This window comes from Rhinatrema bivittatum, chromosome 2, assembly GCF_901001135.1.
Source record: "Rhinatrema bivittatum chromosome 2, aRhiBiv1.1, whole genome shotgun sequence".
Classification (NCBI taxonomy): Eukaryota; Metazoa; Chordata; class Amphibia; order Gymnophiona; family Rhinatrematidae; genus Rhinatrema; species Rhinatrema bivittatum.
In genome coordinates, this window is record NC_042616.1 from 589,016,138 (window position 1) to 589,042,563 (window position 26,426).

General features: G+C 47.2%; 1 protein-coding gene across 1 annotated transcript in view; it reads right to left on the minus strand.

Moving 5' to 3' along the window:
- Positions 1–26,426, minus strand: part of SMCHD1 (structural maintenance of chromosomes flexible hinge domain containing 1) — a 1,156,633-nt gene that overhangs the window by 128,755 nt on the left and 1,001,452 nt on the right. The window contains 1 exon segment of the mRNA XM_029591083.1: positions 50–159. Within this exon segment, the coding sequence (XP_029446943.1) occupies positions 50–159 (110 nt within the window).

A 26,426-nucleotide genomic window follows, 5' to 3' on the forward strand; every position in this document is an offset into this window, starting at 1 on the left:
TGCTTTAAAATAAGAAAAATTAGAAAGCCAGTAATTAAGTTGTTTTTACCTAGTTGGCACTGGTCTGTATTCTCCGGAAACTGCAGAAGATCCCTAGCAAAAACAGGATTTCCCAGAGGTTTAAAGTAACTTCTCCCATTACGAAAATGAGGTAAAGTCCTAAATAAAAGAAATAAATTATTTACAATTTTTCACTATTGTTTTTGTCATTATCATAGACATGGAACAATCAATATGGTCTATACACAAGATTTCACAGTGCTTGAAAAATGGAATTGCTTACCTGTAACAGGTATTCTCTAAAGATAGCAGTTCACTAATCACATACAAGGGTAATGTTATTGCTGCTTGACAAAAACAGAAACTTATAGAGCATTCTTAAATATTCTGAAGACCTCTCTGGGCACCTGTGCAGTTCCTGTGCTCCTGCAGTCACCCTGTGTCTTAGTTTTGTAATTAAGCTAATAAAGCTTAACTCCAGAAGGAGAGGAAAGAGGGTTTATGACTGCTGAACTGCTGTCTACAAAGAACATCTCCTACAGGTAAGCAATGCCATTTTCTCTGAAGACTAGCAGGTTACTGATGTCACACAAATGGAACGTCCTAGCTAAAAGTTGTCATCTGACAAAAAAAAGAATGAAACCACAGCAACAGGGCAGCAAAAATTCTTCTTGGCAAGTTTAAACTTTTTTTTTTTTAACAGACATTTAAATCTTAAAAATGGGCTCTATAAGGGCTGGAACTGGGTTCTAGCACTCAAAAAGACCTTGAAAATAAACTGCCCAACTTTTCTGTCGTGTCAGGAGTCAGTATATAAGCAATAACAGGAGGTGAATATGCTGACTGATATTATATGAGGTTGCTCTTAGAAGGGTCACCAATGCAACCTTGACCCTGACATTATGGGCCTTGACATGTACGTCTAAGGTAAAATGTGCTTAGGTAAAAGTGAAGGAGATGCAATCTGTTATCCAATTAAAAAGTGTTCTCTTTGACACTGCAATGCCAGGCTTATTAGGGCAAAACCAAACAAGAATATAGATGGACTTCCTATAGTCTTCAGTCTGGTCCAGACTGATGACAGCTCTCTTGTAATCTAGAATGCAGGGTTCCTTTACATTTGTAGCCAAGAGGCCCTGGGAAAAATGCTATAAGAACATTTGACTAAGTAAGGTGGAAATCAGACACTACATTAGACAAGAACTTGGGATACATGTACAGTATCATCATACTGTGGTAAAAGCTATTAGTTTTCGCTTTTCTATGACACTGTAAGCTGAAGTGACTACTACAAAAAAGCAACTTTACATGTCAAGTACTTTAGTAAACAAGAAGCCAGAGACTCAAAATGGACTTTCATCAGCTGTATTTGAAGTATCATGACACTATGAATGCCTTGGTGGGAGAGTTCAAATGAAGGAAGCCCTACATAAATCTTACAAAGGTTGTGAAGAAACTCGTCTTCCTTTTACATGATAAAGGTAACCACCAATTGCACTGAGATGTACTATAATAAAGTTAGTTTTGTATCCAGATTCTGAGGTATGTAGAAGGTATTCAAATTGCTTTTGTGTGAGTCAAACAGCAAATCTCTTCTACTTACAATATTCTAGTGATTTCTTCTTGGAAGCTAGAACTAGAGATGCCTAATTGAAGAACACAAACATATTACTTCCCTCAAAAAAATCCAAGTGAGAGTGAGGGACTAGAGGTTGGCGTGGAGTAACATTTCCCGGTTCTGTATTATCAGGAATGGGAAAGGCTACTACAACTTGCTCAGTTTCTTGATGCATAAATCAAAAGGATAGCAAACTAAATCTCTCTTAGCGAAGAGAGCTATGAGAATCACATTCCCCTCATCTCTCAAGAGTTCTATTAAAGTTTTTGTCACTATAAGTATTGTAGATGTGTGTGCAAAGTCTATATCTCCAGTGAAAGAAGGCGGCATTCAGTGCTATTCTGCTCTCTTTCTGGAACAGAAAATGTGTACCTCCTGTCCTGAGCTGTCGTGAACAGATCTTGGGAGTTCACCACTGAAAAAGATATTTGCTACACTCTGACTTGAGGACCACTCTAAATGGTGACTCAGCTTTGCTGTTAGAGGCTTTTTTCATACCTGCCAAATAAGTGATGCTTATAGTCACCTTGCATGAAATGATGTGGAGACCATTTAGATAAGCATCACAACCCAGGCTGGACACATCTGTCATTAGAATAACTGAATGCTGAGGAATTTGGAAGGGCATGCCATTGGCCAGGGTGGAACGAGACAGCCACCAAGCTAGGGAATCTCTGTACTTCTCTGGCATGCTGATGTATTCTGCTGTCCTTGAAGGACTTGATTCCACTGGACTTGTTCTATTTTTATTTTTAACTCACGCCTTTTTATTGGTAGCTCAAAGCGAGTTACATTCAGGTACTGCAGGTATTTCCTTGCCCTAAAGAGAAGATTTATCAAGCTGCGATCTTTTATTGCGGGAGGGGACAAATATTGTGGGGAGTGGTCCCATAATTTGCACCTCTGTGACAAACATCACAGCGATATCGTTTGCGTTATTTTTCCTCCTGGAACAACTCCATGAGAAATAAATATGCGGCAGAGGCTGAAAAAACATGCGATGGTGGCTTGGGTCGCAAGGGGCTGCCATCAATTTAAAGGGCCAAATGGCCCAAAACTCACATACCAAAACTCAGAAAATGTCCCTTGGGGGTCTTTGAGACCTCCACCTATCCCCCACCACCACCTGTAGAGGCAGCTCGAGCCCCAAAACAATAGTAATAAAAAAATAAGAGCCTCAAACATATGGCAACACCCTGCCCACATGGTAAGTGCAAAGGCCAATCAGCGTCATTTTGGAAAATGGTGTCCACGGACCCGCAGCTAGTTGGTGCTAAAGGGATGGCAAGATTGGATTGTCCCCAAGTCCACCAGGGTATATTCTGGATGGAAGGGAGAATGGGAGGGAAAACATAGATCCAGGGACAAATGCTTTCTATTGGGTCAGGGTTCTTTGCTTGTGTGTGTGTGTGTGTGTGGGGGGGGGTTCTGCCACTAAGGGAAGGGGTTTGTGAAGGGGTTGGGCATCACCGTGTGGTTGAGGCTTTTTTTTTTTTTTTGCTTACTCTTTTGGAGCCCATGCTGCTTCTACAACTGGTAGGAGGGATTCTCAAAAGACCCCCCCAGGGGGCATTTTCTCAGGTATGGGGGGTGAGTTTCGGGTCGCTTGCCCTTTAAATTTTACCATGGGACCATCATGGACCCGTGCTAGCATCTCCATGCTCTAGTGGTAAGATAACTACACCTCCTTCAAACATAAAAAAAATGGGGCTGATATTTTTATAAGTCAGATGCATTATTTTATTTGCATAGGTTTAAGTATACATGAGCTACTTTGCATGGATTTGCAAAATTAATGCATGTATGCAAATGCCATGCAAAGCTGTTCATTATAATAGGGGTGGATTTCAGGCCCGAATATCACATAACGCTGCGATATGAACGTTTTATCGCATAAAGCAAATGTTGCTTACCTGTAACAGGTATTCTCACAGGACAGCAGGATGTTGGTCCTCACATATGGGTGACATCACAGGATGGAGCCCAATCACGGAACACTTTTGTCAAAGTTCCCAGAACTTTGACTGGCCCATACTGGGCATGCCCAGCATGGCACTAACCCTGCAGCCAGCAGGGGTCCTCCTTCAGTCTTGTTTAAAAGCTACAGGCAGTGCCGAAAAATAAAATAGGAAAATGTTACGAACCGAACACCGTGGAGCAGCGGGCGGGTTTCATGAGGACTAACATCCTGCTGTCCTGTGAGAACACCTGCTACAGGTAAGCAACATTTGCTTTCTCAAAGGACAAGCAGGATGGTAGTTCTCACATATGGGTGAGTACCGAGCTGAGGATGTCCGAGAAATGCACCAAATGTACCCAGGTGTGCAAAAGCACTAGGACTGGGATAAAATTTGGTCAAGGGCATCTTGAACCCTAACGGGCAGGCAGAAGGGTGTTGGTACGTCACGTTGTAAACAGGTTACGAAGGACAGACTGGCCAAAGATGGAATCTTGTCTTCCGGCTTTGTCCAAGCAATACTGGGCTGCAAAGGTGTGGAGACAACTCCAAGTGGCAGCCCTACAAATGTCAGGAAGCGGCACCGATTGTAGGTGTGCTACTGAAGTCGCCATGGCCCTTACAGAGTGTGCTTTAACACGGTCTTGAAATGGAACGCCTGCTTGCTGATAGCAAAGGATATGCAGTCAACCAACCAGGAGGAGAGTCTGCATACCCACAGGCTTCCCTAACTTGTTAGGATGGAAAGAGACAAACAATTGAGTGCTTTCCCTGTGGGCAGCTGTACTGTCTAGGTGGAACGCTAGAGCCCGTTTACAGTCAAGGATATGCAGAGCCTGTTCTCCTGGATTGGAATGGGGCCTGGGAAAAAAGGTATGTAGTATGATGGATTGATTTAGATGAAAATCCAAAACTACCTTGGGTAAGAATTTAGGGTGAGTACGGAGTACTGCCCGGTCCTGCAGAAGTTTAGTGTAAGGCGGATAGGTAACTAAGGCCTGTAATTCACTAACTCTGCAAGCTGAAGTGATTTCCAAAAGGAAAATCACTTTCCATGTGAGGTATCGAAGGCCACAGGAGTGAAGAGGCTCGAATGGTGGTTTCATGAGCCAACCCAAAACCAGGTTAAGGTCCAAGAAGGGGCCGGAGGACGGAGTGGAGGCATGAGGTGAAGCAAACCTTTCAGAAAACGGGGTTGTACTGATATAGGAACATCTGACACCTTTATGGAAGGCGGCTACTGCACTGACATGCATTCTGATGGAAGACATTTTTAGACCTGACTCTGCCAATTGCCAGAGATAGTCCAAAGACTTTGTGATTGGACAGGTAAAGGGGTCAAGGGACTGAGAAGAGCACCAAGACGTAAACCTGTTCCATTTGTAAGAGTAAGATTTTCTCGTGGAAGGCTTCCGTGAAGCAATCAAGACATGGGAAACTGGTTCAGAAAGGTTAAGTGGTTGAAGGATTAACCTTTCAACATCCATGCCGTCAGGGACAAGGCTTGAAGATTGGGGGTGGCGGAGGCACCCATCGTTTTGAGTGATCAGAAGTGGATCTTTTCCCAAGGGAATGTGCCTTCGAATGGAGAGATCCTGAAGTATTGGAAACCACACTTGGCGTGGCCACTGAGGTGGATTCAGGATCATGGTTCCCTTTTCCTGATGTAATTTCACGAGACTCTTCGAGAGAAGAGAAAGTGGAGGGAATGCATAAAGTAGACCAGTTGCCCACGAGATGGAGAATGAGTCTCTGAGTTGAGAGTGTTTGTTGCGAATGAGAGAGCAGAAGTTCTCTAGTTTGCGGTTTTGAGAAGAAGCAAAGAGGTCTATTTGAGGATATCCCCATTGTTGGAAGATGGAGTTCATAAGAACATAAGAAAATGCCATACTGGGTCAGACCAAGGGTCCATCAAGCCCAGCATTCCGTTTCCAACAGTGGCCAATCCAGGCCATAAGAACCTGGCAAGTACCCAAAAGCTAAGTCTATTCCATGTTACCATTGCTAATGGCAGTGGCTATTCTCTAAGTGAACTTAATAGCAGGTAATGGACTTCTCCTCCAAGAACTTATCCAATCCTTTTTTAAAAACAGCTATACCAACTGCACTAACCACATCTTCTGGCAACAAATTCCAGAGTTTAATTGTGCGTTGAGTAAAAAAGAACTTTCTCCGATTAGTTTTAAATGTGCCCCATACTAACTTCATGGAGTGCCCCCTAGTCTTTCTACTATCCAAAAGAGTAAATAACCGATTCACATCTACCCGTTCTAGACCTCTCATGATTTTAAACATCTCTATCATATCCCCCCCCCCCTCAGCCGTCTCTTCTCCAAGCTGAAAAGTCCTAACCTCTTTAGTCTTTCCTCATAGGGGAGTTGTTCATTCCCCTTATCATTTTGGTAGCCCTTCTCTGTACCTTCTCCATTGCAATTATATCTTTTTTGAGATGCGGCGACCAGAATTGTACACAGTATTCAAGGTGCGGTCTCACCATGGAGCGATACAGAGGCATTATGACATTTTCCGTTTTATTCATCATTCCCTTTCTAATAATTCCCAACATTCTGTTTGCTTTTTTGACTGCCGCAGCACACTGAACCGACGATTTCAATGTGTTATCCACTATGACACCTAGATCTCTTTCTTGGGTTGTAGCACCTAATATGGAACCTAACATTGTGTAACTATAGCATGGGTTATTTTTCCCTATATGCATCACCTTGCACTTATCCACATTAAATTTCATCTGCCATTTGGATGCCCAATTTTCCAGTCTCACAAGGTCTTCCTGCAATTTATCACAATCTGCTTGTGATTTAACTACTCTGAACAATTTTGTGTCATCTGCAAATTTGATTATCTCACTCGTCGTATTTCTTTCCAGATCATTTATAAATATATTGAAAAGTAAGGGTCCCAATACAGATCCCTGAGGCACTCCACTGTCCACTCCCTTCCATTGAGAAAATTGCCCATTTAATCCTACTCTCTGTTTCCTGTCTTTTAGCCAGTTTGCAATCCACGAAAGGACATCGCCACCTATCCCATGACTTTTTACTTTTCCTAGAAGCCTCTCATGAGGAACTTTGTCAAACGCCTTCTGAAAATCCAAGTATACGATATCTACCGGTTCACCTTTATCCACATGTTTATTAACTCCTTCAAAAAAGTGAAGCAGATTTGTGAGGCAAGACTTGCCCTGGGTAAAGCCATGCTGACTTTGTTCCATTAAACCATGGCTTTCTATATGTTCTGTGATTTTGATGTTTAGAACACTTTCCACTATTTTTCCTGGCACTGAAGTCAGGCTAACTGGTCCGTAGTTTCCCGGATCGCCCCTGGAGCCCTTTTAAATATTGGGGTTACATTTGCTATCCTCCAGTCTTCAGGTACAATGGATGATTTTAATGATAGGTTACAAATTTTTACTAATAGGTCTGAAATTTCATTTTTTAGTTCCTTCAGAACTCTGGGGTGTATACCATCCGGTCCGGGTGATTTACTACTCTTCAGTTTGTCAATCAGGCCTACCACATCTTCTAGGTTCACCGTGATTTGATTCAGTCCATCTGAATCATTACCCATGAAAACCTTCTCCATTACGGGTACCTCCCCAACATCCTCTTCAGTAAACACCGAAGCAAAGAAATCATTTAATCTTTCCGCGATGGCCTTATCTTCTCTAAGTGCCCCTTTAACCCCTCGATCATCTAACGGTCCAACTGACTCCCTTCACAAGCTTTCTGCTTCGGATATATTTAAAAAATATATCCGAAGCAGAAAAAATGTTGCTTGCGAGGAGGAAAAGAAGTGTGAGGATTTGATCTTTTTGCTCTTTTCTGTGTGGATTCTATCACTACAGATTGGTGATCTAATTGAGGTTTTTTGAAAACCTGGAGCTGAATGCACCAAGTAGGTAGTGTCAGCTTTTCTGTGGACTGGAACAATGGAGCCAGGATGTTCCCAGTTCTTCTTGAGGAGATCCAGAAGAACCTGGTGGATAGGGATGGAGGTTATTTCCTTGGGAGCATCCAGGAATTGAAGCAACTTCGTCATCTGATGTCTATCATCCTGTTCACTTTGTAATTGGAAGGGAACCAATTCAGACATTTCCTTCACAAAATTTATAAAGGAAAGGTCCTCTGGAAGAGAACGCTTTCTACTTTCAGTGGGTGAAGTTGGTGAAGGCAAATCATTGGTGTCTGGGGAGGAATTATCAGTCCAGGTATCTTAGGGATCAGCACCTGTCCCTCTAGGAGCTAGAGGGGGATGGGGTGGTGGGATACCCGAGGGTCCTGGTCCAGGCTCCGAAGGAATCGAAGGAAAAATTGGAGGCACTGATGAAGGCATCGATGGATGGCTCAGTGGCGCTGTCGGGCGTATCGGCGGCGAGGGATGTATCGGCATCGATGGCTGAGGCAGAACTCCTGATAGAGGGATGCAGAAAGGTGTTTCTCCTCCCAGTGATAAAGTAAGCGGGGAGGGCACCGGAGTCATCGGTGACCCAGGGTCCATCGGTGGAAAAGCGGCAATGAGTGCTTCCATCCTGGAGAGCAGTGGTGCCAATGCTGCCGGGATCGGGTCCGTGGTTGGTTCTACAATCGGTACCGGTGTTGGTGCCGGAGGAACCTGTAGTTGTTGCATTGCCTTGTCGATGGCCTCCTGAACCATCCGGTCCAGTTCTTCTCCGGAACAGAAGAAGGAGGCAGAGGCATAGCCGGAGGGACCACCGTTAAAGGCGGAGTCGCGGCTCCCGATACCCTGTCGGGTGAGGTTGCCTCTGTGAGCCAGTCGCCAAAAAGGTCGGTACCTTTTCTGGACAGGGTTTCTTCGACAGTGGCTCGGACGATGGCGAGGTCGATGATTTAACTCCCTCGATGGTCCGAGACTTTCGATGTCTATGTTTATCTCTACGATCCCCTCGGTGCTGAGGGGGAGTAGAGGGTGTCGAAGGCAAAGATTTTGTCGACGTCGGACGGTCACTGGGCGGTGGTTGATGCTGGCACGAAGTTGACGGAACAGGTTCTGACGACGTCGACACAATGGATGGAGTCGGGGTTTGAGCACGGAAGAGAAGTTCAATCTTCTCCATTCTGGCCTTGTGACCTTTTGGTGTCATTAGGGCACATTTGGTGCAGGTCAAGACATCGTGCTCTCGTCCAAGACACATTACACAGACTTTATGGGGGGCTGTGATGGACATCGTGCGATTATAGTCCGGGCACCGATGGAACCCCGACGCCATGGCCATGAAAAAATTGAGCCGAGATATGGTCGACGGCCAGTAGGCCGCGAGGGCCAAACTCGACGGTAATCAACGAAAAACGGGTAAAAACTTACCGGGGTACCGCAGGTTGAAAAATATAAAGGAGGGACCCCTGTGGGGCGAATTAACTTTTAGTAATTCCGTGAGGAAAATTCCTGTCAGGAATCGCTGAAGAGCTCCTTAACCGCGAGGCTACTGCTGCGCGGAAAAAAGAAGACTAAAGGGGGCCCCCTGCTGGCTGCAGGGTTAGTGCCATGCTGGGCATGCCCAGTAGGGGCCAGTCAAAGTTCTGGAAACTTTGACAAAAGTATTCCGTGATTGGGCTCCATCCTGTGATGTCACCCATATGTGAGGACTACCATCCTGCGAGAATGTAGCCATCTTGCAGCTTATTAAATCTATGCCTAAATTACTCAGATTCTAAATAAGTAAAAATACACATGGGTATGAACATGTGTACAATTACCTGAGGGAAAAGTTGGCAGACTCAGAAGTAGGTGAGGTTGGGGAATGCAACAACACGCAGAGTTTTGAATTTTCAAAACTATGCACAATGGTTATCATGAAGAAATGATGTGCAGGTGTTCTCCTAAGATAGCAGGATGTTAGCCCTCACATGTGGGTGACATCAACAGGCACAACACACAATTGCAGCTCTGTGGGAGAAAACAAGGGTCTGTTTTCTCCCACAGACTGGAATAAATTGCACAGGACAGACTGGCTAAAAGCGCTGTCTTGACGACTATCCCTGTCAAGGCAGTAATGTGTAGCGAACTTGTGGAGAGAACTCCAGGTCGTGGCTCTGCAGATTTCAGTGACAGGGACCACACGCAGATGGGCCACTGCCGCCGCCATAGCCTGCACAGAGTGAGCTTTCATCCTGCCAGCCTGCTGAAGGCCTGCCTGCTCAGAAGGCAATGCAATCTGCTAGCGAGTTTGACAAGGTTTGCTTCCCCACCACTGTTCCCAGTCTATTGGGATCAAAAGACATGAAGAGCTGGGTGGACTGCCTATGGGCCACTGTACGATCCAAACAGAAAGTGAGTGCCCGCTTGCAGTCCAGAGTGTGGAGAGCACATCCCCCCGGGTGGGAATGAGGCCTTGGAAAGAAGGTGGGAAGGATGATGGGCTGGTTATTGTGGAAAGCAGTCACCACCTTAGGTAGAAACTTGGGATGTGTACGCAGCACTACACGATCATGGAAGAACTTTGTGTAGGGAGCATACGTAACCAGGGCCTGGATCTCACTGACCCTGCGAGTGGAAGTGATCGCCACCAGGAACATCACTGTCCAGGTGAGGAACTTCAGGTCACAAGTCTTATGATGCTCGAATGGATGCCGCATTAGCCTCGACAGGACAATGCTGAGATCCCAGGGGTAGCCGGAAGTCAAAGCGGGGGCTTTAGTTGAATGAGGCCACACATGAAGCAACTGACAAGAGGCTAGACCGAGATGGGCACACCAGCAACACCCTGGTGGTAGGCGCTGAGGTGCATGCGGACTGAGCTGGTTTGGAGGCCAGACGTGGACAGATGCCAGAGGTAATCCAGCAGGTGGGGGGGCGGGACAGGAGAAAGGGTCCAGTCCATGATCACTGCACCAGATGGAGAAACGCTTCCACTTCGAGCTGTAAGACTTCATGGTAGAAGGTTTCCGAGACTCAATCAATACCTGGACACACCATCTGAGAGCTGCAAGGGCTAAAGGATCATGCGCTCAACATCCACAGCATGAGGGCCAGGGCCCGGAGCTTTGGGTAGCGCAGGGTGTCCCAGTTCTGCGATATGAGGTCTGGAGCCGTCCCCAGCGGGACAGGCTCGCTCACTGACATGTCCTGGAGAAGAGGGAACCACACCTGCCTTGGCCAGGAGGGTGCAACTAGGATCATGGTCTCCCCATCTTCTTGCAGTTTCATTAGAGTTCTCGAGAGGAGCGGAATAGGGGGTATGCGTACAGGAGATCCTGCTCTCAGCGAAGGGAGAAGGCATCGCAGGCCAGATGGCCCTTCCCCGGTATCAGGGAGCAGAATCTGCTCACCTTGGGATTGCTGGGAGAGGTGAGCAAGTCCATGTCCTGCATACCCCAGCAGCAGAACAAGTCTGCAGGGGGTTCAGGGACCACTCGGGTGGCTGGAAGGATTGACTGAGGCGGTCTGCCAGTGTGTTTAGGTGACCGGTCAGGTAGGTAGCCCGAAGACACATCTCTCTGGAGAGGGCCCAATCCCAGACATGCATTGCCTTCTGGCAGAGGAGGAACAAGCTTATGCCACCCTGCTTGTTGATGTGCCACAACGCCACCTGGTTATCCGTTCTGATGAGGATAGTCTTGGAGGACAGTCTGTCCTGGAAGGCCCACAAGGCGTATCAGATCACCCAAAGCTCCAGAAATTTATTTGGCAGCGAGCTTCGGATGCAGTCCAGAGTCCCTGAGTATGTAGGCCGTCCGTGTAGGGCCTTCCACCCCTGAGGCGAGGCATCAGTGGTGAGGGTTATCTGGGGTGGCGCGGGCTGAAACGGGAGCCCAGTTTCCAAATTGTGGAGGGCTTCCCACCAGGTCAGGAAGAGACTGAGGGGGTCCGTGACTGTAAACAGAGCCTCCCCATCCTGGGAAGCCTGCCACAACTGGGACTGCAAGGTCCACTGAAGGCTCCTCTTGTGGAGGCGGGCAAAGGGGGTCAAGAGGACAGAGGTTGTCATGTGGCCCAGCAGGCAGAGTAGTAGGCGGGCTGGCACCCTCTTGCTGTTGCGAATGAGGTGGCCAGCGAGGAGAGGGCGACCGCCCGGTCCTTGGGTAGGAAAGTCTTGGCTTGTACCATGTCCAACCTGGCGCCTATGAAGTCTAGTTGTGGAGACAGACAGAGATGAGACTTGGGGAAGATGATGACGAATCCCAACGTCTGCAGGGTCTCAACCGTTAGGGCCAGTGATTGCAAGGCTCTGGAGTGGGTGTTGCTCCGGATTATCCAATCGTCCAGGTATGGAAAGACATGGACTGCTTGATGCCTGAGGTAGGCAGCCACCACCGCCAAGCATTTGGTGAAGATGCGTGGGACTGATGCAAGTCCAAAGGGCTAAGAATGTGCCATCCCCACCAGGAAGCGGAGGTGCTTCCTGTGTTTGGGGACAGATGCAATATAGGCGTCAGCATCCTTTAAGTCAAGACAGCAGAGCCAGTCTCCTCTTCGTCGGAATGGGATCAGCATGCCCAGAGAGACCATTTTGAATTTTTCTCTTACAAGAAACCTGTTTAACGCCCTGAGGTCAAGAATGGGGTGCAAACCACTGTTCTTCTTCAGAATGAGGAAGTATCTCGAAAAGAAGCAGTGGCCCCGCTGTTCGTGGGGGACCGGTCTCTGGGAGCCTGCTGAAATTCAGGTGTTAGCCCTGGTAGACAATGGAGAGGACCCAATGGTCCGAAGTGATCGCTTCCCTTCGGCGGGCAAAGCAAAGGAGCCTGCCACCAACCGGGGGATCGACCGCCAGGGGAACCGGTGTCTGGCTCGTGCCCTGTCACCACCAGTCAAAAGCCTGTAGATGGGGCCTGCTGGGAGGCTGGTTGGGTCCTTGGGACCTGCTGCTTCCGGCCACGACCCCTGAAACTAGTCCTAGGAGGGCGAGCCACCTGTCCGGCGGCAGGACGGGTGGCTGGAGGATAGTATTTCCTTGGCCGGTAAAAAGCCTTGTGAGAGCCTGGCCTGGAGGCCTTCCTAGCCGAGAAAGGGCCTTCTGAGGGGCTGGCGGAGAGTTGCTGAAGAGTATCATGCTGATCTTTCAGCTGCGCCATGGCCTCCTTCACTTTGTCCCCAAACAGGTTCTCGCCTGTACATGGGAGATCTGCGAGACTGTCTTGAACCTCCTGAGGCTCAGACCCATGCCAGCCTCCGGCGGCAGGACGGGCTGTGGTTTCTAACATGTCATAGGTGGACCTCACCTTGTGCTTACCTGCTTCAAGGCCCAGCGCGGCAATGGTTGCAAGAAAGTTCTACTGCTGCTGGGGAAGGCCCTCCGCAAAGTCTTGAACTTGTTTACACAGATTGCAGTTATATTGGGTCATATACAGCTGGTAGGCCACAATGTGGGCCACCAGCATGGCACCCTGAAACATTTTCCTCCCTATGCCATCGAGTTCCCTGTGTTCACGCCCTGGAGGGACGGAAGAATGCGTCCAGGAATGTTTAGCTTTCTTCAGGGCAGAATCCATAACTGCCGACTGGTGGGGGAGGTGCTGCTGTTCAAAGTCCATGGCTTACTGCAACAAATAGGTGGCATTGGCCTTCCTGTTGACTGGGGACATGGATATTGGGTGTTTCCACATATGGAGGAGGAGCTCCTTAAAGATGTCATGAATAAGCACCACCACAATTTCCTTGGGAGCATTGATGAACTGGAGAACCTCCAGCATCTTATGACGGGTATCCTCCTCCGACAGAAGCTGGAAGGGGATGGCCTCTGCCATTGCCCTTACAAAGCTCGCAAATGACAGGTCTTCGGGCAGAGATTGACGCCTCTCCTCCGATAGGGAAGGCTCTGAGAAAGGGTTGTCCGAGAACTCTGAGTATGAGTCTGAAGAGTCATCGTCTCATGGGTCATAAGGACCCTCTTCCTCACTGGGGCCCAGGTGGCGAGGGTGGGGCTATGAGGGATAGCTGACCTGGGCCCCAAGGGCGCCAGAGGCTGCAGGGGCACCAATGGCATCGATGGAGCCCCTGGCATCGAGGGGGGCATCGGCCATGGTAAGCCGGGAAGAACTGGCAGCGGCCCAGGGAAGAGTGGGCAAGGATGCCTGGTCCCCAAGGCCTCATCCTCCTTGGAGGACCCAAGAATTGGGATCGTTGTGGAGGAGGGCGTCAGTGGCAGAGGAGGTGTTGAAGGCCTCCCGGGCACTGGTTGCATTGGTAGGGTGCCCAGAAGGACGTTCAAACACTCCAGCAGGGTTGCGAGCATCGCTGGTGGGGGCTTGGGCACCGGTACGGGGGCCGGTGGTGTTGGCAGTTCAACGCTCTGGAGAGCTTTGAGCACCGTCAACTGCACCCTGCGATCCAATTCTTCCTGAAAGTCCTGATATAATCCACTGTCTCTTGCCTGCAATGGGCCTCAGGCAATATCAGTGTTACTTGCACTGCAACTTTAATCATCTACCATCAACCTCCCACCAGTTCCTAGCGAAAACTCAAAAAACCAAACTTTATTCACTTCCACTGTATATTACCATAAAATAAAAAATACTTAGCTGACCAGGCATTTAGAAAATCCACCTGACATGGACCATGTTTCGGCAGAAGTGCCTTCCTCAGAGGTATATATCCAAAATTGTTTTTGAAAAGTATGCTAGTGTGGTGTGACAGTCAAAGGTTACTGAATAGGAGGTGTCCTTTTGAAAAAGTTTTTGGATATATACCCCTGAGGAAGGCACTTCTGGTGGGAGGTTGACGGTAGATGATTAAAGTTGCAGTGCAAGTAATGCTGATACTGCCTGAGGCCCATTGCGGGCAAGAGACAGTGGATTACATCGGTGGCACTACTATTTCTGATACCATCTAATCCTTCACAGCCTGATGATAAATTTATAAAAAGTTTGAAGACAAATTTATAGAAAGGTTTTTTGGATTACTGTTTGTCCCTCTCTTTTTTGTTTTGGTTAATTTTGGAGAGGTCTTGCTCGTTATTGTGATTGTTAAAATTTTTCTAGGTCATTTCTATCGTGCATAATCAACTCTATCTAAAAAGATCCCTTCATAATTGCAAATATAAATAATGCGTATAAGTGAATATATCAAACTCAGCCACCAAAACTGCAAAAGATGTAAATACATTGTCTTTCCATATTTGGCCAAGATATTGGTCCCCTCCTCTTCCACTCCCCAGCAGCTGTTAAGGATGTAGCAGGCAAAAGGGAATGGTCGTTTAACAATGGAAATAAAGGAGAAAACTTGTCAATATCTTTGACAATTTATGAACATCATGACAAATGTTTACCATGACACAATATGATTGCCTCTGTTAAGCCTAGCAAAACCTGCAGAGTCTGGTATGTAAGAGGAGAGAAATTAAATTGTCTCCCCTAGTTTGCAGTTCTTTCAGTCCCTGCCAGGAATGCAGAGAGATATCACCGGGCTATCCTCTAACCCCAATTAACCATGCAGACAGATAGTACAAAATAAGTCTATAATATCCAAACCCGCCAATGATGTGGTTGCTGCAACATTTAGAATTTGATCAGAGGAATTTTCCCTTCCATAAAAAAGAAATGATGGCTCCTTTAACGGACATGAACACCTTATAAGGTACTGTACCAATGCAGGAATTGGAATAAATACAAAAGGCGGGATATTACAATCTTCTTGGATACAGGTGACCCTTAAGGTTAGCTCTCTCAGCAACACTATTCAATATTTGCATGCTCCCACTGTGTAAATTACTGGCAGATTTAGGAATTACTTTCTTCTTGTACGCAGACGACATACAGTTTTACATCCCAATCTCCAAATCATTTGAAAATACGGCATTGACACTCTCAACCTATATGAAAGCAATACAGCAAGAACTATCTCAACTTAAACTAACATTAAACACACAAAAAAAATCTGAAGACATTTGCTTAAGTAGAAATTCTTCTATAGTTAAACCTCTGCCTCTAATTTTCAAATCACTCCCTCAGAGCAAGTACAGGATTTAGGTAACCAGCTAGATGAAAACCTTACTATGAAAAAGCACATCAATTAATTAATTATTGCAGGCTACACCAAGCTGGGTATTTTACATCGGTTGAAACCTTTACTAACTTTTGAGGACTTCTGCACTGTATTACAAACTCTAATTTTCTCAAACATAGACTACTATAACTCCCTATTACTCAGCCTTCCCATATGTCTCTCAAAACCATTACAGTTACTACAAAATGGCTCAGCCAAGACTTTTATTAGGAACAAGGAAATTTGATCACATCACACCCTTGCTGATTTCATTGCACTGGCTACCAGTACAATAAACGGATCTATTATGAAATATTAATGTTAACATTCAAAATCATTCGCTCTAATAACACTGGATTGATAGGCGTAACACTACAACCGCACACACCGCAGTGAACACTAAGATCTCAAAATAAAGGACTATTGACTGTTCCTACAATACGGAGTACACACCTGACACAAGTAAGAGAACGTGTGTTTTCCATAGTGGGTGCAAAGCTTTGGAATTCTCTACCTGATGAGAATGAATAACAGAAGAATGAATAATAAATGAATGAGAGAAAGTATCTTAAACAACCTATTTTGTAAAAATTGTTAAATTATAATTCCTGAAGCACTCACTTGATGTCTTTAGCTAATATGTATTAGAACTTCATTAGATTTAGTCTAATCCATGCTTATGAAAACTACATCTGTAAACTGTCATTAATTGTTGATTATAGTATGAATGTTATGTTTGTAAACCATTGTGATCTTTATATGGAACTACAGTATATTAAAATGTTCAAATAAATAAATAAAATCTTCACAAGGTAGGCCCTACCAAGTCCACTTTCACTAGTGTCTGGATAGTTTAAGTTTAAAGAGATCAGAAATATTAGCAGATCCCTAGGTATTAAAAACTGGTCGTAACTATGGAAAAAGTAGTGAGACAACCCAGGAGCCTACATTTTTCCCAATATTCATAATTATAGATTTAGAATAGTTAATCTGATAATCCAACAGCTATTATACCTGTGAAACAAAGACAATAAGGCAGACATGGATTTATCTATTTGGGTGAGAAACAAAAGAACATCATCTGCATAAAGGATAATCTTTTCATGAGCATCACCGAACTGAAAACCATAAATCCGAATCTCTTCCCTCATCTTCTGAGCCAGGGGTTGAAAAGCCAGGTTAAAAAGAAGAGGGGACAAAAGGCATCTGTGTCTGGTTCCCCTGGAATTCATAAAAGGATCAGACACCCAGCCATTTACTCTCATCTGTGTCTTGGGGTTCGCATATAGCGCTTTGATCCAAGCCAGAAATTCATCACATTATCTTCATAGTACAAACTTTTCAAATCAGACAGCCTGAAATAAATGTTAATTATAACTAATGGGCTTGGAGAAAAGATTCAGAAAATAGGAAAATTATTTATTTATTTATTTTTATTTATTTAAGGTTTTTATATACCGGCAATCATGAAAACATATCTTGCTGGTTTACATAAAACGGGAGTGCAGAATATACATCAAACTAGAACTGTGGTGACCGAAGGTGCAGTTACATTTAACAAGGGTAGCAGAACTTGGAGAAAGGAGGAAGAGATAGGAAAGAATAGAAATGGTTAAACAATATACAAATTAAATGCTATATACAAAAGGCATGGTTAAGGGCTGAATGTTTAGAGGAGTCATTAGAATGTGTCATTAGATTGTGTCCGGGAGAGCTTGCTTGAATAACCAAGTCTTAAGTCTTTTCCTAAAAGTTAGGAGGCAGGGCTCCTGTCTGAGATCTGTAGGAATGGAGTTCCACAGGAGGGGGCCAGCTGTGGAGGTGGCACGATCTCTTAGGGTAATGTGTCTGGTCGTTTTCGCGGGGGGTACTTGGAGGGAGCCTCTTACCTGTTAATTTTCGTTCCTGTAGTACCACGGATCAGTCCAGACAGTGGGTTGAACCTCCTTTCCAGCAGGTGGAGACAGACTAAAACTTGAAGGATGCCCTATATCAGGACAGAGCCTATCCTCTACTCCTTAATTTTCCTTTCCTGTACGTACCCAGATCAATCCAGACAGTGGGATGTACCAAAACTTCCCTAAACTGAGTGGGACTGAGACAGTCCCGCTCGAAGCACTTGCCGCCTAAAGGAACCGAACACCGGAGCGTGTACAACCAGACGGTAGTGCCAAGCAAAAGTGTGCAGAGACGTCCAAGTGGCGGCCCTGCAAATCTCCTGTGGGGAGACAGATTGACTCTCCGCCCAAGAAGTAGCCTGAGAATGCAGAGAATGGGCCTTCAGACCCTCAGGAAGCGGACGACCTTGACAAAGATACGCCGAGGAAATGGCTTCCTTCAACCACCACGCAATCATGGTCTTAGAAGCCTGTTTACCACGGTTGGGACCACTCCAAAGGACGAAGAGATGGTCTGATACCCGGAAGTCATTAGTGACCTGGAGATAACGAAGCAAGACTCGTTTTACATCTAGCCGACGAAGGTCGCCACCCGCCGTACCCGCAATCTCCTCCAGAGAGAACGCTGGGAGTTCTACCAACTGGTTGACATGAAAAGCGGAGAGAACCTTAGGCAAGAAGGAAGGAACTGTCCTGAGAGAAACCCCAGAATCCGAGAAACGCAAGAAGGGCTCCCGACAGGACAGGTCCTGAAGCTCGGAAATACGGCGAGCAGAGGAAATAGAGACCAGAAAGACAGTCTTTAGAGTAAGATCCTTGAGCGTAGCGTGGCGAAGAGGCTCGAAGGGAGCCGCACAGAGAGCACGAAGGACTAGGTTGAGACTCCACGATGGACACGTGGCCCGAGAGGGGGGGGCGGAGGTGTCTAATGCCCCTCAGGAAACGAATCACGTCAGGGTGAGCTGCTAAGGCATGACCGTCCACCCGACCCAGGAGAGAGCCGAGCACAGAGACTTGAACGCGTAGAGAACTGGAGAGGCCCTTAGAGAGACCCTTCTAAAGAAAAGAATCAAAGGAATCGAGGCGGAGCGCGCAGGGACACCCGCCTCCATACACGCGGACTCAAAAAAACTTTCCAGATGCGCACATAGGCCAGAGAAGTCGACTGCTTCCGGGCTCACAGCAGGGTGGAGATGACCTCCTCCCTATAACCTCTGCGCCTCAGGCGACGCCGTTCAAAAGCCAGGCCGCAAGACAGAAGCGATCGGCCTGATCGAAATATACAGGCCCCTGCCGGAGGAGACGAGGAAGATGACCGAGGCGCAGGGGCCCGTCCACCGCTAGATTGATGAGATCCGTGAACCACGGCCTTCGTGGCCACTCGGGAGCGACGAGAATCACCGGTCCCCGGTGGAGCTCGATTCTCCTGAGAACTTTCCCCACCAGTGGCCACGGGGGAAACACGTACAGAAGGATGTCCGCTGGCCAAGGTAGAGCCAGAGCATCCACGCCCTCTGCGCCGTGCTCCCTCCAGCGGCTGAAGAACCGATTGGCCTTGGCATTGCGCAGAGTCGCCATGAGGTCGAGGTGAGGAGGACCCCACCTGTCCACTATCAGAGCCATGGCCGCGTCCGAGAGCTCCCACTCTCCCGGATAGAGCGACTGCTGGCTCTATCTCTTGTCTCTTCCGGCGATGTGAGAGGCCGCAAGGCACTGTAGGTGACGCTCCGCCCAAACGAGGAGACGGCTGGCTTCTAAGGCTACCAGAGGACTGCGAGTGCCCCCTTGGCGATTGATGTAGGCGACTGTGGTGGAGTTGTCGGACAGGACTCGTACCGCCTTGCCGCGGATCAATGGAAGGAACTCCTGAAGAGCCAGGCGGACCGTCAAAGTTTCCAGTCGATTGATGTGCCAGTGCGACTGAGTCTGCGACCATGTCCCCTGGGTGGACTGAGAAAGGCAGACCGCACCCCAGCCCAACAGGCTGGCGTCTGTGGTCACTATCGTCCACTGTGGAGCTTGAAGAGGCATCCCCTTGCAGAAGATGAGGAAGAGACAGCCACCACTGTAATTCGTCGGCAGTAAAATCCAAGAACGAAAGGACTATGTGGAACTGCTCCAACACTGGCTGCCAACGGGACAACAAAGCTTTCTGTAACGGACGCATATGAGCAAAAGCCCAGGGGACAAGGTCGATGGTAGAAGCCATGGATCCCAGGACTTGGAGATAAACCCAGGCTGTCAGGGAAGGTAGGGCAATCAAAGTCTGGACCTGATCGATCAGCTTGAGGGCTCGCGCCCGAGGTAAGAAAACCTCGCCTACTCGGATGTCGAAGTGGGCTCCCAGAAATTCCAACTCCTGGGAGGGCTGAAGCTTGCTCTTGGAAAAGTTCACTATCCACCCGAGAGAGGCAAGGAGCTCCAAGATGCGATCCACCGCCCGCCGGCAAGAGGTCTCCGACTTGGCCCTGATGAGCCAATCGTCCAGATAGGGATGGACGAGAATCCCCTCTCGGCGCAAGGCCACCGCTACTACTACCATGACCTTCGTGAAGGTGCGAGGAGCGGTCGCGAGGCCGAAGGGGAGAGCTCGAAACTGGAAGTCCTGGTTGAGAATGTGGAATCGGAGATACTTCTGATAGTCGCGGTGAATGGGAATATGAAAATAAGCTTCTGCGAGATCAAGGGAAGCAAGGAACTCTCTGGGGCGGACCGCCGCAATGACCACCCGCAGGGTTTCCATGCGGAAGTGGGGGATCTCGAGAGCCCGATTGACCCTCTTGAGGTCCAATATTGGGCGGAAGGACCCGTCCTTTTTGGGCACGGTGAAGTAAATAGAATACTGGCTGGCGCCAATTTCCCTTTCCGGGACTGGGACCACCGCTTCCAGATCCAGAAGCTTGGAGAGAGACTGGACCACTGCGTCCCTCTTGGCCCGGCCGCAAGGCGAGAAAAGAAAGAGATCTGGAAGTTCCCCGACGAGATCGAAAGCGTACCCGTCTCTGATAATGTCGAGGACCCACTGATCTGACGTGATCTTGACCCATTACTCGAAGAACAGGGAGAGGCGTCCGCCGAGGTAAGGAACAGAGGAATGGGTCGGCTGAACTTCACTGCGTGGCAGGTTTAGCGGTGGCACGCACGGGCTGGCCCTCGCGAAAGGGCCGTCTGCCACGAAAGGACTGCGACCAGAATTGCGCACGAGAAGACCCCCTCGCAGAACCGCCCCCAAGGAGCGAAGCGACGCTGGCCCCTGAAGCGAGAGCGAGAGGCCGCGAAGGATCGGGAAGATTTAGGGCGGTCCTCTGGGAGCTTATGGATCTTGTTGTCAGCCAAGGAGTCCATAAGCTTCTCCAGATCCTCGCCAAAGAGCATCTTACTTTTGAAGGGCAGCGTGCCCAGCCGGGTCTTCGAGGACTGATCAGCCGACCAGTGGCGTAGCCAAAGGAGCCTCCGGGCCGCCACTGCCGAAACCATCGCCTTTGCCTGGACATGGACCAGATCGAAGAGGGCGTCCGATACGTAAGCGGTTACTGCCTCCAGACGTTCGGCTTGTTCTGCCTCACCTGGCGGAAGCTCCCGGGTGCAGAGTAACTGTTGGACCCACTGGAGGCCCGCTCGCATCATGAGACTGCTACAGCAAGACGCCCGGACCCCGAGGGCCAGAACGTCGAAGATGCGCTTCAGGTGAGCCTCCAGCTTAGGATCTTGTGAATCCTTCAAGGCTGTGGAACCTTCCACCAGAATGGTGGTGTGCTTGGCCACTGCAGAAACATAAGAATCCACCGATGGATATCACAACAGCTCCAAGCCCTCCTCCGGGAGGGGATAGAGCTTATCCATCGCACGCCCCACCCGAAGCACACCCTCAGGAGCCTCCCATTCCCGCAGGATAAGGAGCTTAAGCAGGGAGTGGAAGGAAAAGGCCGAGGCCGGAGCCCGGAGCCCTCCCAGAACCGGGTTCATATCCTTAGGGAGCGAGGCCATGAGATTATCCACGGAGGGACTCTCCAGACCCAGCTCCTGTAAAACAAAAGGGAGGAGGGGGCTCTAATTCCTCCTTACGAAAAAGACGGAGGGCTCTAGGGTCATCCCCCTCTGGGGGGGGGGGGCATCCGCCGAAACCGAGGAAGCAGCGGGGTCTGAGGACATGGGAGACACCGGGGGGGGGGGGGGGGGGGGCACCCCCAGGACCACCCGCACCCGAACTGGTCCCTGGGGCTCTGCGGCCGGTCCAGTGGTCAACGGCGCTGAACGAGGGATTTTTGGCGGGGGGGGGGGGGGGGGGGGGGCTTTCGTCCAGCTCATGCAGGCTAGCTAGATAAGATTTGTGCATGAGGAGGACGAAATCCACTGAAAAAGGAACCCTGGATTTGGCGGGGGGGGGGGGGGGGGAAGGTCAGCACCCCCTTCCTGGGCACCCGTGGGGGCCAAATCTGGGGTTAAAACAAAAAAATCTTGCCCCACCAGCCCCAGGGAGCACTGAAATCGGCCCCGATGAAAAATCCAAGATGGCGGCCATTCCCGGGCTCTGCCGACCCAGGAAAGGCCTAGCCATGCCTGGAGGAGTGGAGCCCCCGGCTAAATTTGCTTGTCCTGCTGAGGAGGGACCTTCCACACCCGGCAGGCAAGCAGTGCAGAGGCCCTGCCACGAAAAACGCGAAGAGGGCAGCCCACAAGAAAGGCAGGCTGCCAGCCGGGACATAGCTAAGCCGCGTCTGAAGAAAAAAAAAGCTGAAAAAAAAGCTTGATTGACAGCCTGCACAGCAGGAGAGAGCAGGCGGGAAACCTTCTGGCAGCTAGAACTGGCAGCCAGAGAAGCCTTCTGCTTCTCTGGCTGCCAGTTCTAGCCCTACTCTGACCAGAAAAAAATAAAAAAGCTGATCAACTGCTGCAAATAAGTTAGAGGTAGGTGAGTACCTGCAACTTATTGAAAGTTTGAAACTTTTAAACTCCTTTTTTTTTTTTTTAATTTTTTTTTTACTGAGTGCAGCAGCGGGTTAAAAAACCTTCTCAGCAGCCAGAGGGGGAACGAGGCCCGGAGAGCGTCGGTCCCCACACCTGGAAGCGTCCACGGACTCAGGACTATGCAGGGAACCCCCTCCTGCAAAATGGGCAAAGCCCCCCTGAGCCGGGCAAGAGCTGGGAGACGGATGTCTCCCACACAAAAACAGTAAAAACACTAAAAGGCAAAATTTCCTTCATAGATTTTTTTCCTTTGTTTCTAAAACTAGCGGGAATCAAAAGAATTGCTTGAGCCGAAAAAGAAAGAAGAGGCTGACTAGCCTACAGCAGAGAACCGAAGGGGAGATGCTGCACCTGCTGGAGACAGACGAATACTGAAGGGGTAGAGGATAGGCTCTGTCCTGATAAGGGCATCCTTCAAGTTTTAGTCTGTCTCCACCTGCTGGAATGGAGGCTCAACCCACTGTCTGGACTGATCTGGGTACGTACAGGAAATGCTAATTGGTGCACATAAATGTTTTCTCATTGGCTGTTCTATCATTTTAAAACCATCCTGCGCAAAGTGCTTCAGTAATTACACTACTAGCAAGCAGGAACTTTGAGCAGCAGCGTAAAAACTTGATACAGAAGTAAATAGAAACAGATTTAAAAAGTGAAATTGGATTAAAATGCGCTTTGTTGAGAGTAACAGCCTTGATATGAATTCTTTTCTTTATTAGAACTCTCTCATTACAATTCTGATGCAGTTTGTATATGAAAAATATTTAAATATAGAGCATATGCAGCTGTCACAGTATTTTGCATAAAAAATGACCAACAATATGAGTACTGAGAAAAGTATTATATTAAAAACTTTTAAGGAATGCAAAATAAATGAAAGGGATAATGAAAATTTTCATAAAATATAAAGTTTAATTATTTCTAAGACCAATGATTATACTGACAAGCAAGATACAGTTCTTTTTCCTCCTATTGATGCAGTTCTCACATCTGGTGAGTTAAAATATTTTCAAAATGAGAATGTGATTTTTTGTCTTGTTAAATTACTCCTTTTTTGCCTCTTATTGTTTTAATAAAGTATATATTAATCCAAGGGTCTCCCAAACTTTGCGCCTCTGGCCCTTGAAGCAGTCTTTTCCGGCCCAGCAATCAATTCCTTGCTTGCAGCTGAATCGGCCCATGGAGCAAAGTTTGTACTTTTTAAACCATATGTGAGGGGGAAGAATCAGAACGTGCTGGCAGGGTGCTCAACCTCGCCAATCAAAGAAAAATCTTGTGTGGTAGCAGAAATCAGCAGGAAGTGTTGCCAGGATTCCCAACCCCTGTAAACCAAAGAAAAGTCTTGTGCGGTGATAGAGGTAGTTGGAAGGGAAATGGAGAGGAGGGGTGTAAGAGGAAGGAAAAGGCTGAGAGGAAATGGACGGAGACAATGAATGTCAGAGGACAGAAAAACTGAGTGAGATGAGAGGTGAGAAAAGAGAGGGAAGAAGAGAGCAAGAATGTATGGGGTGAGGTGTGTGTATGCCACAAACATTACCCTGCCATTCACCCCACCACCCACCAGCACCACTACTACTATCCCAAAGGACAGAAGCAGATGCTGAAGAAGGGGAGAGCAGGTGGTAGGGCTTCCAGGGGTATGACAAGTTTGGCAACTTGTAAAAATATTTACAATTGATAGCCTATATGTCACACCTATGAGTGAATCCTGCTGCCTGCTTCTCCCTTCTGCAGCATTTTAAATCACAGAAAGGGTCAGAGTGTAAGGGAGAACCCTGCAACCCTCCGCACCCCCCAAATCAAGAAAACTCTAAGGTCACCCTACCCAACCCTCTATGTAATTTGAAATGTTGCATGCAGCCCTTTGATTAAAAAGTTTAGGGACCTCTGCATTAGGCCATTTGACCACAAAATCCTCAAAGAATCGAAAGCTAAGGCCATTGGATACAGCATTTTGGAGCAATAGATTTGTAGTTTGTGGTTGAAGGAAGCTGCAAGAGATCCACTTGAGGAATCTGTATTTTTGAAATATGTTTTGGAATATGTTAACTTGTTAACTTATTGTTTTGGAATATGTTAACTTGTTAACTTATTGTTCAATTACTTAATTCTGTCCTATCTTCCGACATCCATGTTTTTACTCTCCCTGTTTTAATGTAACTTCTCTTTTCCACTTATACGTTAATTGATTTTTCCCCTTGTTCTAATGTAAACCGGTACGATAAGACCTGGTCTTGAGTGTCGGTATAGTAAAAGAAGTTAAATAAATAAAATAAATAAATAAATATGTTGTTGTGAATGTTAGAAGGAATGTAACAAAAGAAGGCACTTCTACTTTATATATAAAAATTTAGATTTATTCCAATTATGAAGATTTAGAAAAATTATCATTGTTTTGGACTTTAGATAATATACTGTTGAATTTGTTAACAGATGACAAGAAGTAAATATCTTATTACAGTTTGCATAATGTATACTGATTAAGTAGCTTCTCTCATAAAATTGTCTAGGGATCCTTTAATGGTAAAATAGTAGTAATGTGGGGCAATTCTAAATTCCTGTCTTTCATCTCTGCATTGATACTTATTCCAAATCATTCTGTTGGACTAAATCTTGGTGAGTAGGAAGACATGATGTGGCGATATCTACTTATTTTGATCTTCTCTGTCTCAGATGATGCAATATTAGTAGCACCTATTATAATTTCTCACTGACTTGAAAATGCAGTTAAGAACAAGTGTCTCTTTTTGATTGGATATATGTTCCAGTCCTTTCTCTCAAAAAAGGACTTCATGTACAAGTCCTATACGAATAGCCAAGCTATAATGCTGCTAGCCATATACTGCCATGGCTATTTTGTAACACATAGCAACAGATGTCCATCTGCAGTATTTTTAAACAAGTCAATGACTGCATCGTTGATGAAAAACAACATAGTGCATGCTATTTCAGATCCTCAGCAATTCTTGTCAATTTTCTAGCATATCAGTGTCCATTGTAGTGATTTTAAATAAATGCAAAAACTTCAATAAAAGTCTTCAGCCCTTTTCGTTACTAAACAGTCATTTTCAAAACTTGTGTGTCAATATAACAAACAAGAATCAATTACTTCTTCATTACTCTACATGAAGGGCCAGATTTTTGTTCCTACATGCGGGCGTAGATTTGTGCACGCAACCCGGCGAGCACAAATCTACGCCCGATTTTATAACATGCACGTGCATGTTATAAAATCTGGGGTCGGCGCGCGCAAGGGAGTGCACACGTGCACCTTGCGCATGCCGAGCCCTAGGGGAGCCCTGATGGCTTTCCCTGTTCCCTCCAAAATCGGAGCGGCCTCGGAGGGATCTTTCCTTCCGCCCCCCACCTTCCCCTACTTAACCCGCCCCCCAGCCTACCTAAACCTCCCCATACCTTTCTTAGGCAAGTTGCGCCTGCCGGCCGAGTGCCAGCACATGATCCCCCGGCCTAGAGGCCCTACAGAGGCCTCTGGACATGCCCCCTCCCCCTCCCCTTTTTTCAAGCCCTGGGACATACGCGCATCCTGGGGGCTTGCGCGCGTCACCGGGCCTATGCAAAATAGGCTCGGCGCGCGCAGGAGCATTTACGCACGTGACCCTTTGAAAATCTGGCCCGAAGTGTCCACTCATGTGGTGCAAGCAATGGCTTAGCAAGTCTGCCACAATGTTTTTCCTGGAACGTATATGGCTTAGAGCTGTATCTTTCTTTGTAATGATCAAGTCCATTTTTTTAGGGCTTCTTGACACACTGCTGAAGAACTCATTTACCATTGCTTGTTCATGCATTACATTACTACAGCATTGTCTTTTTGAATCAGGAGGATCTCACCTTTCAGCAAGGGTTTGAAAGCCAGGAATGCTTTGAAGATCGCTCTGAATTCTAAGACATTAATGGAAAGAGATTGTTCTTGTTTGGTCCAACTTCTCTGAGAACAAAGTTGACCCAAGTGGACTCTCCATGTTTGAGTGGAAGTATAAAAAATATTCCTTTTGAATTAAAGAAGGGA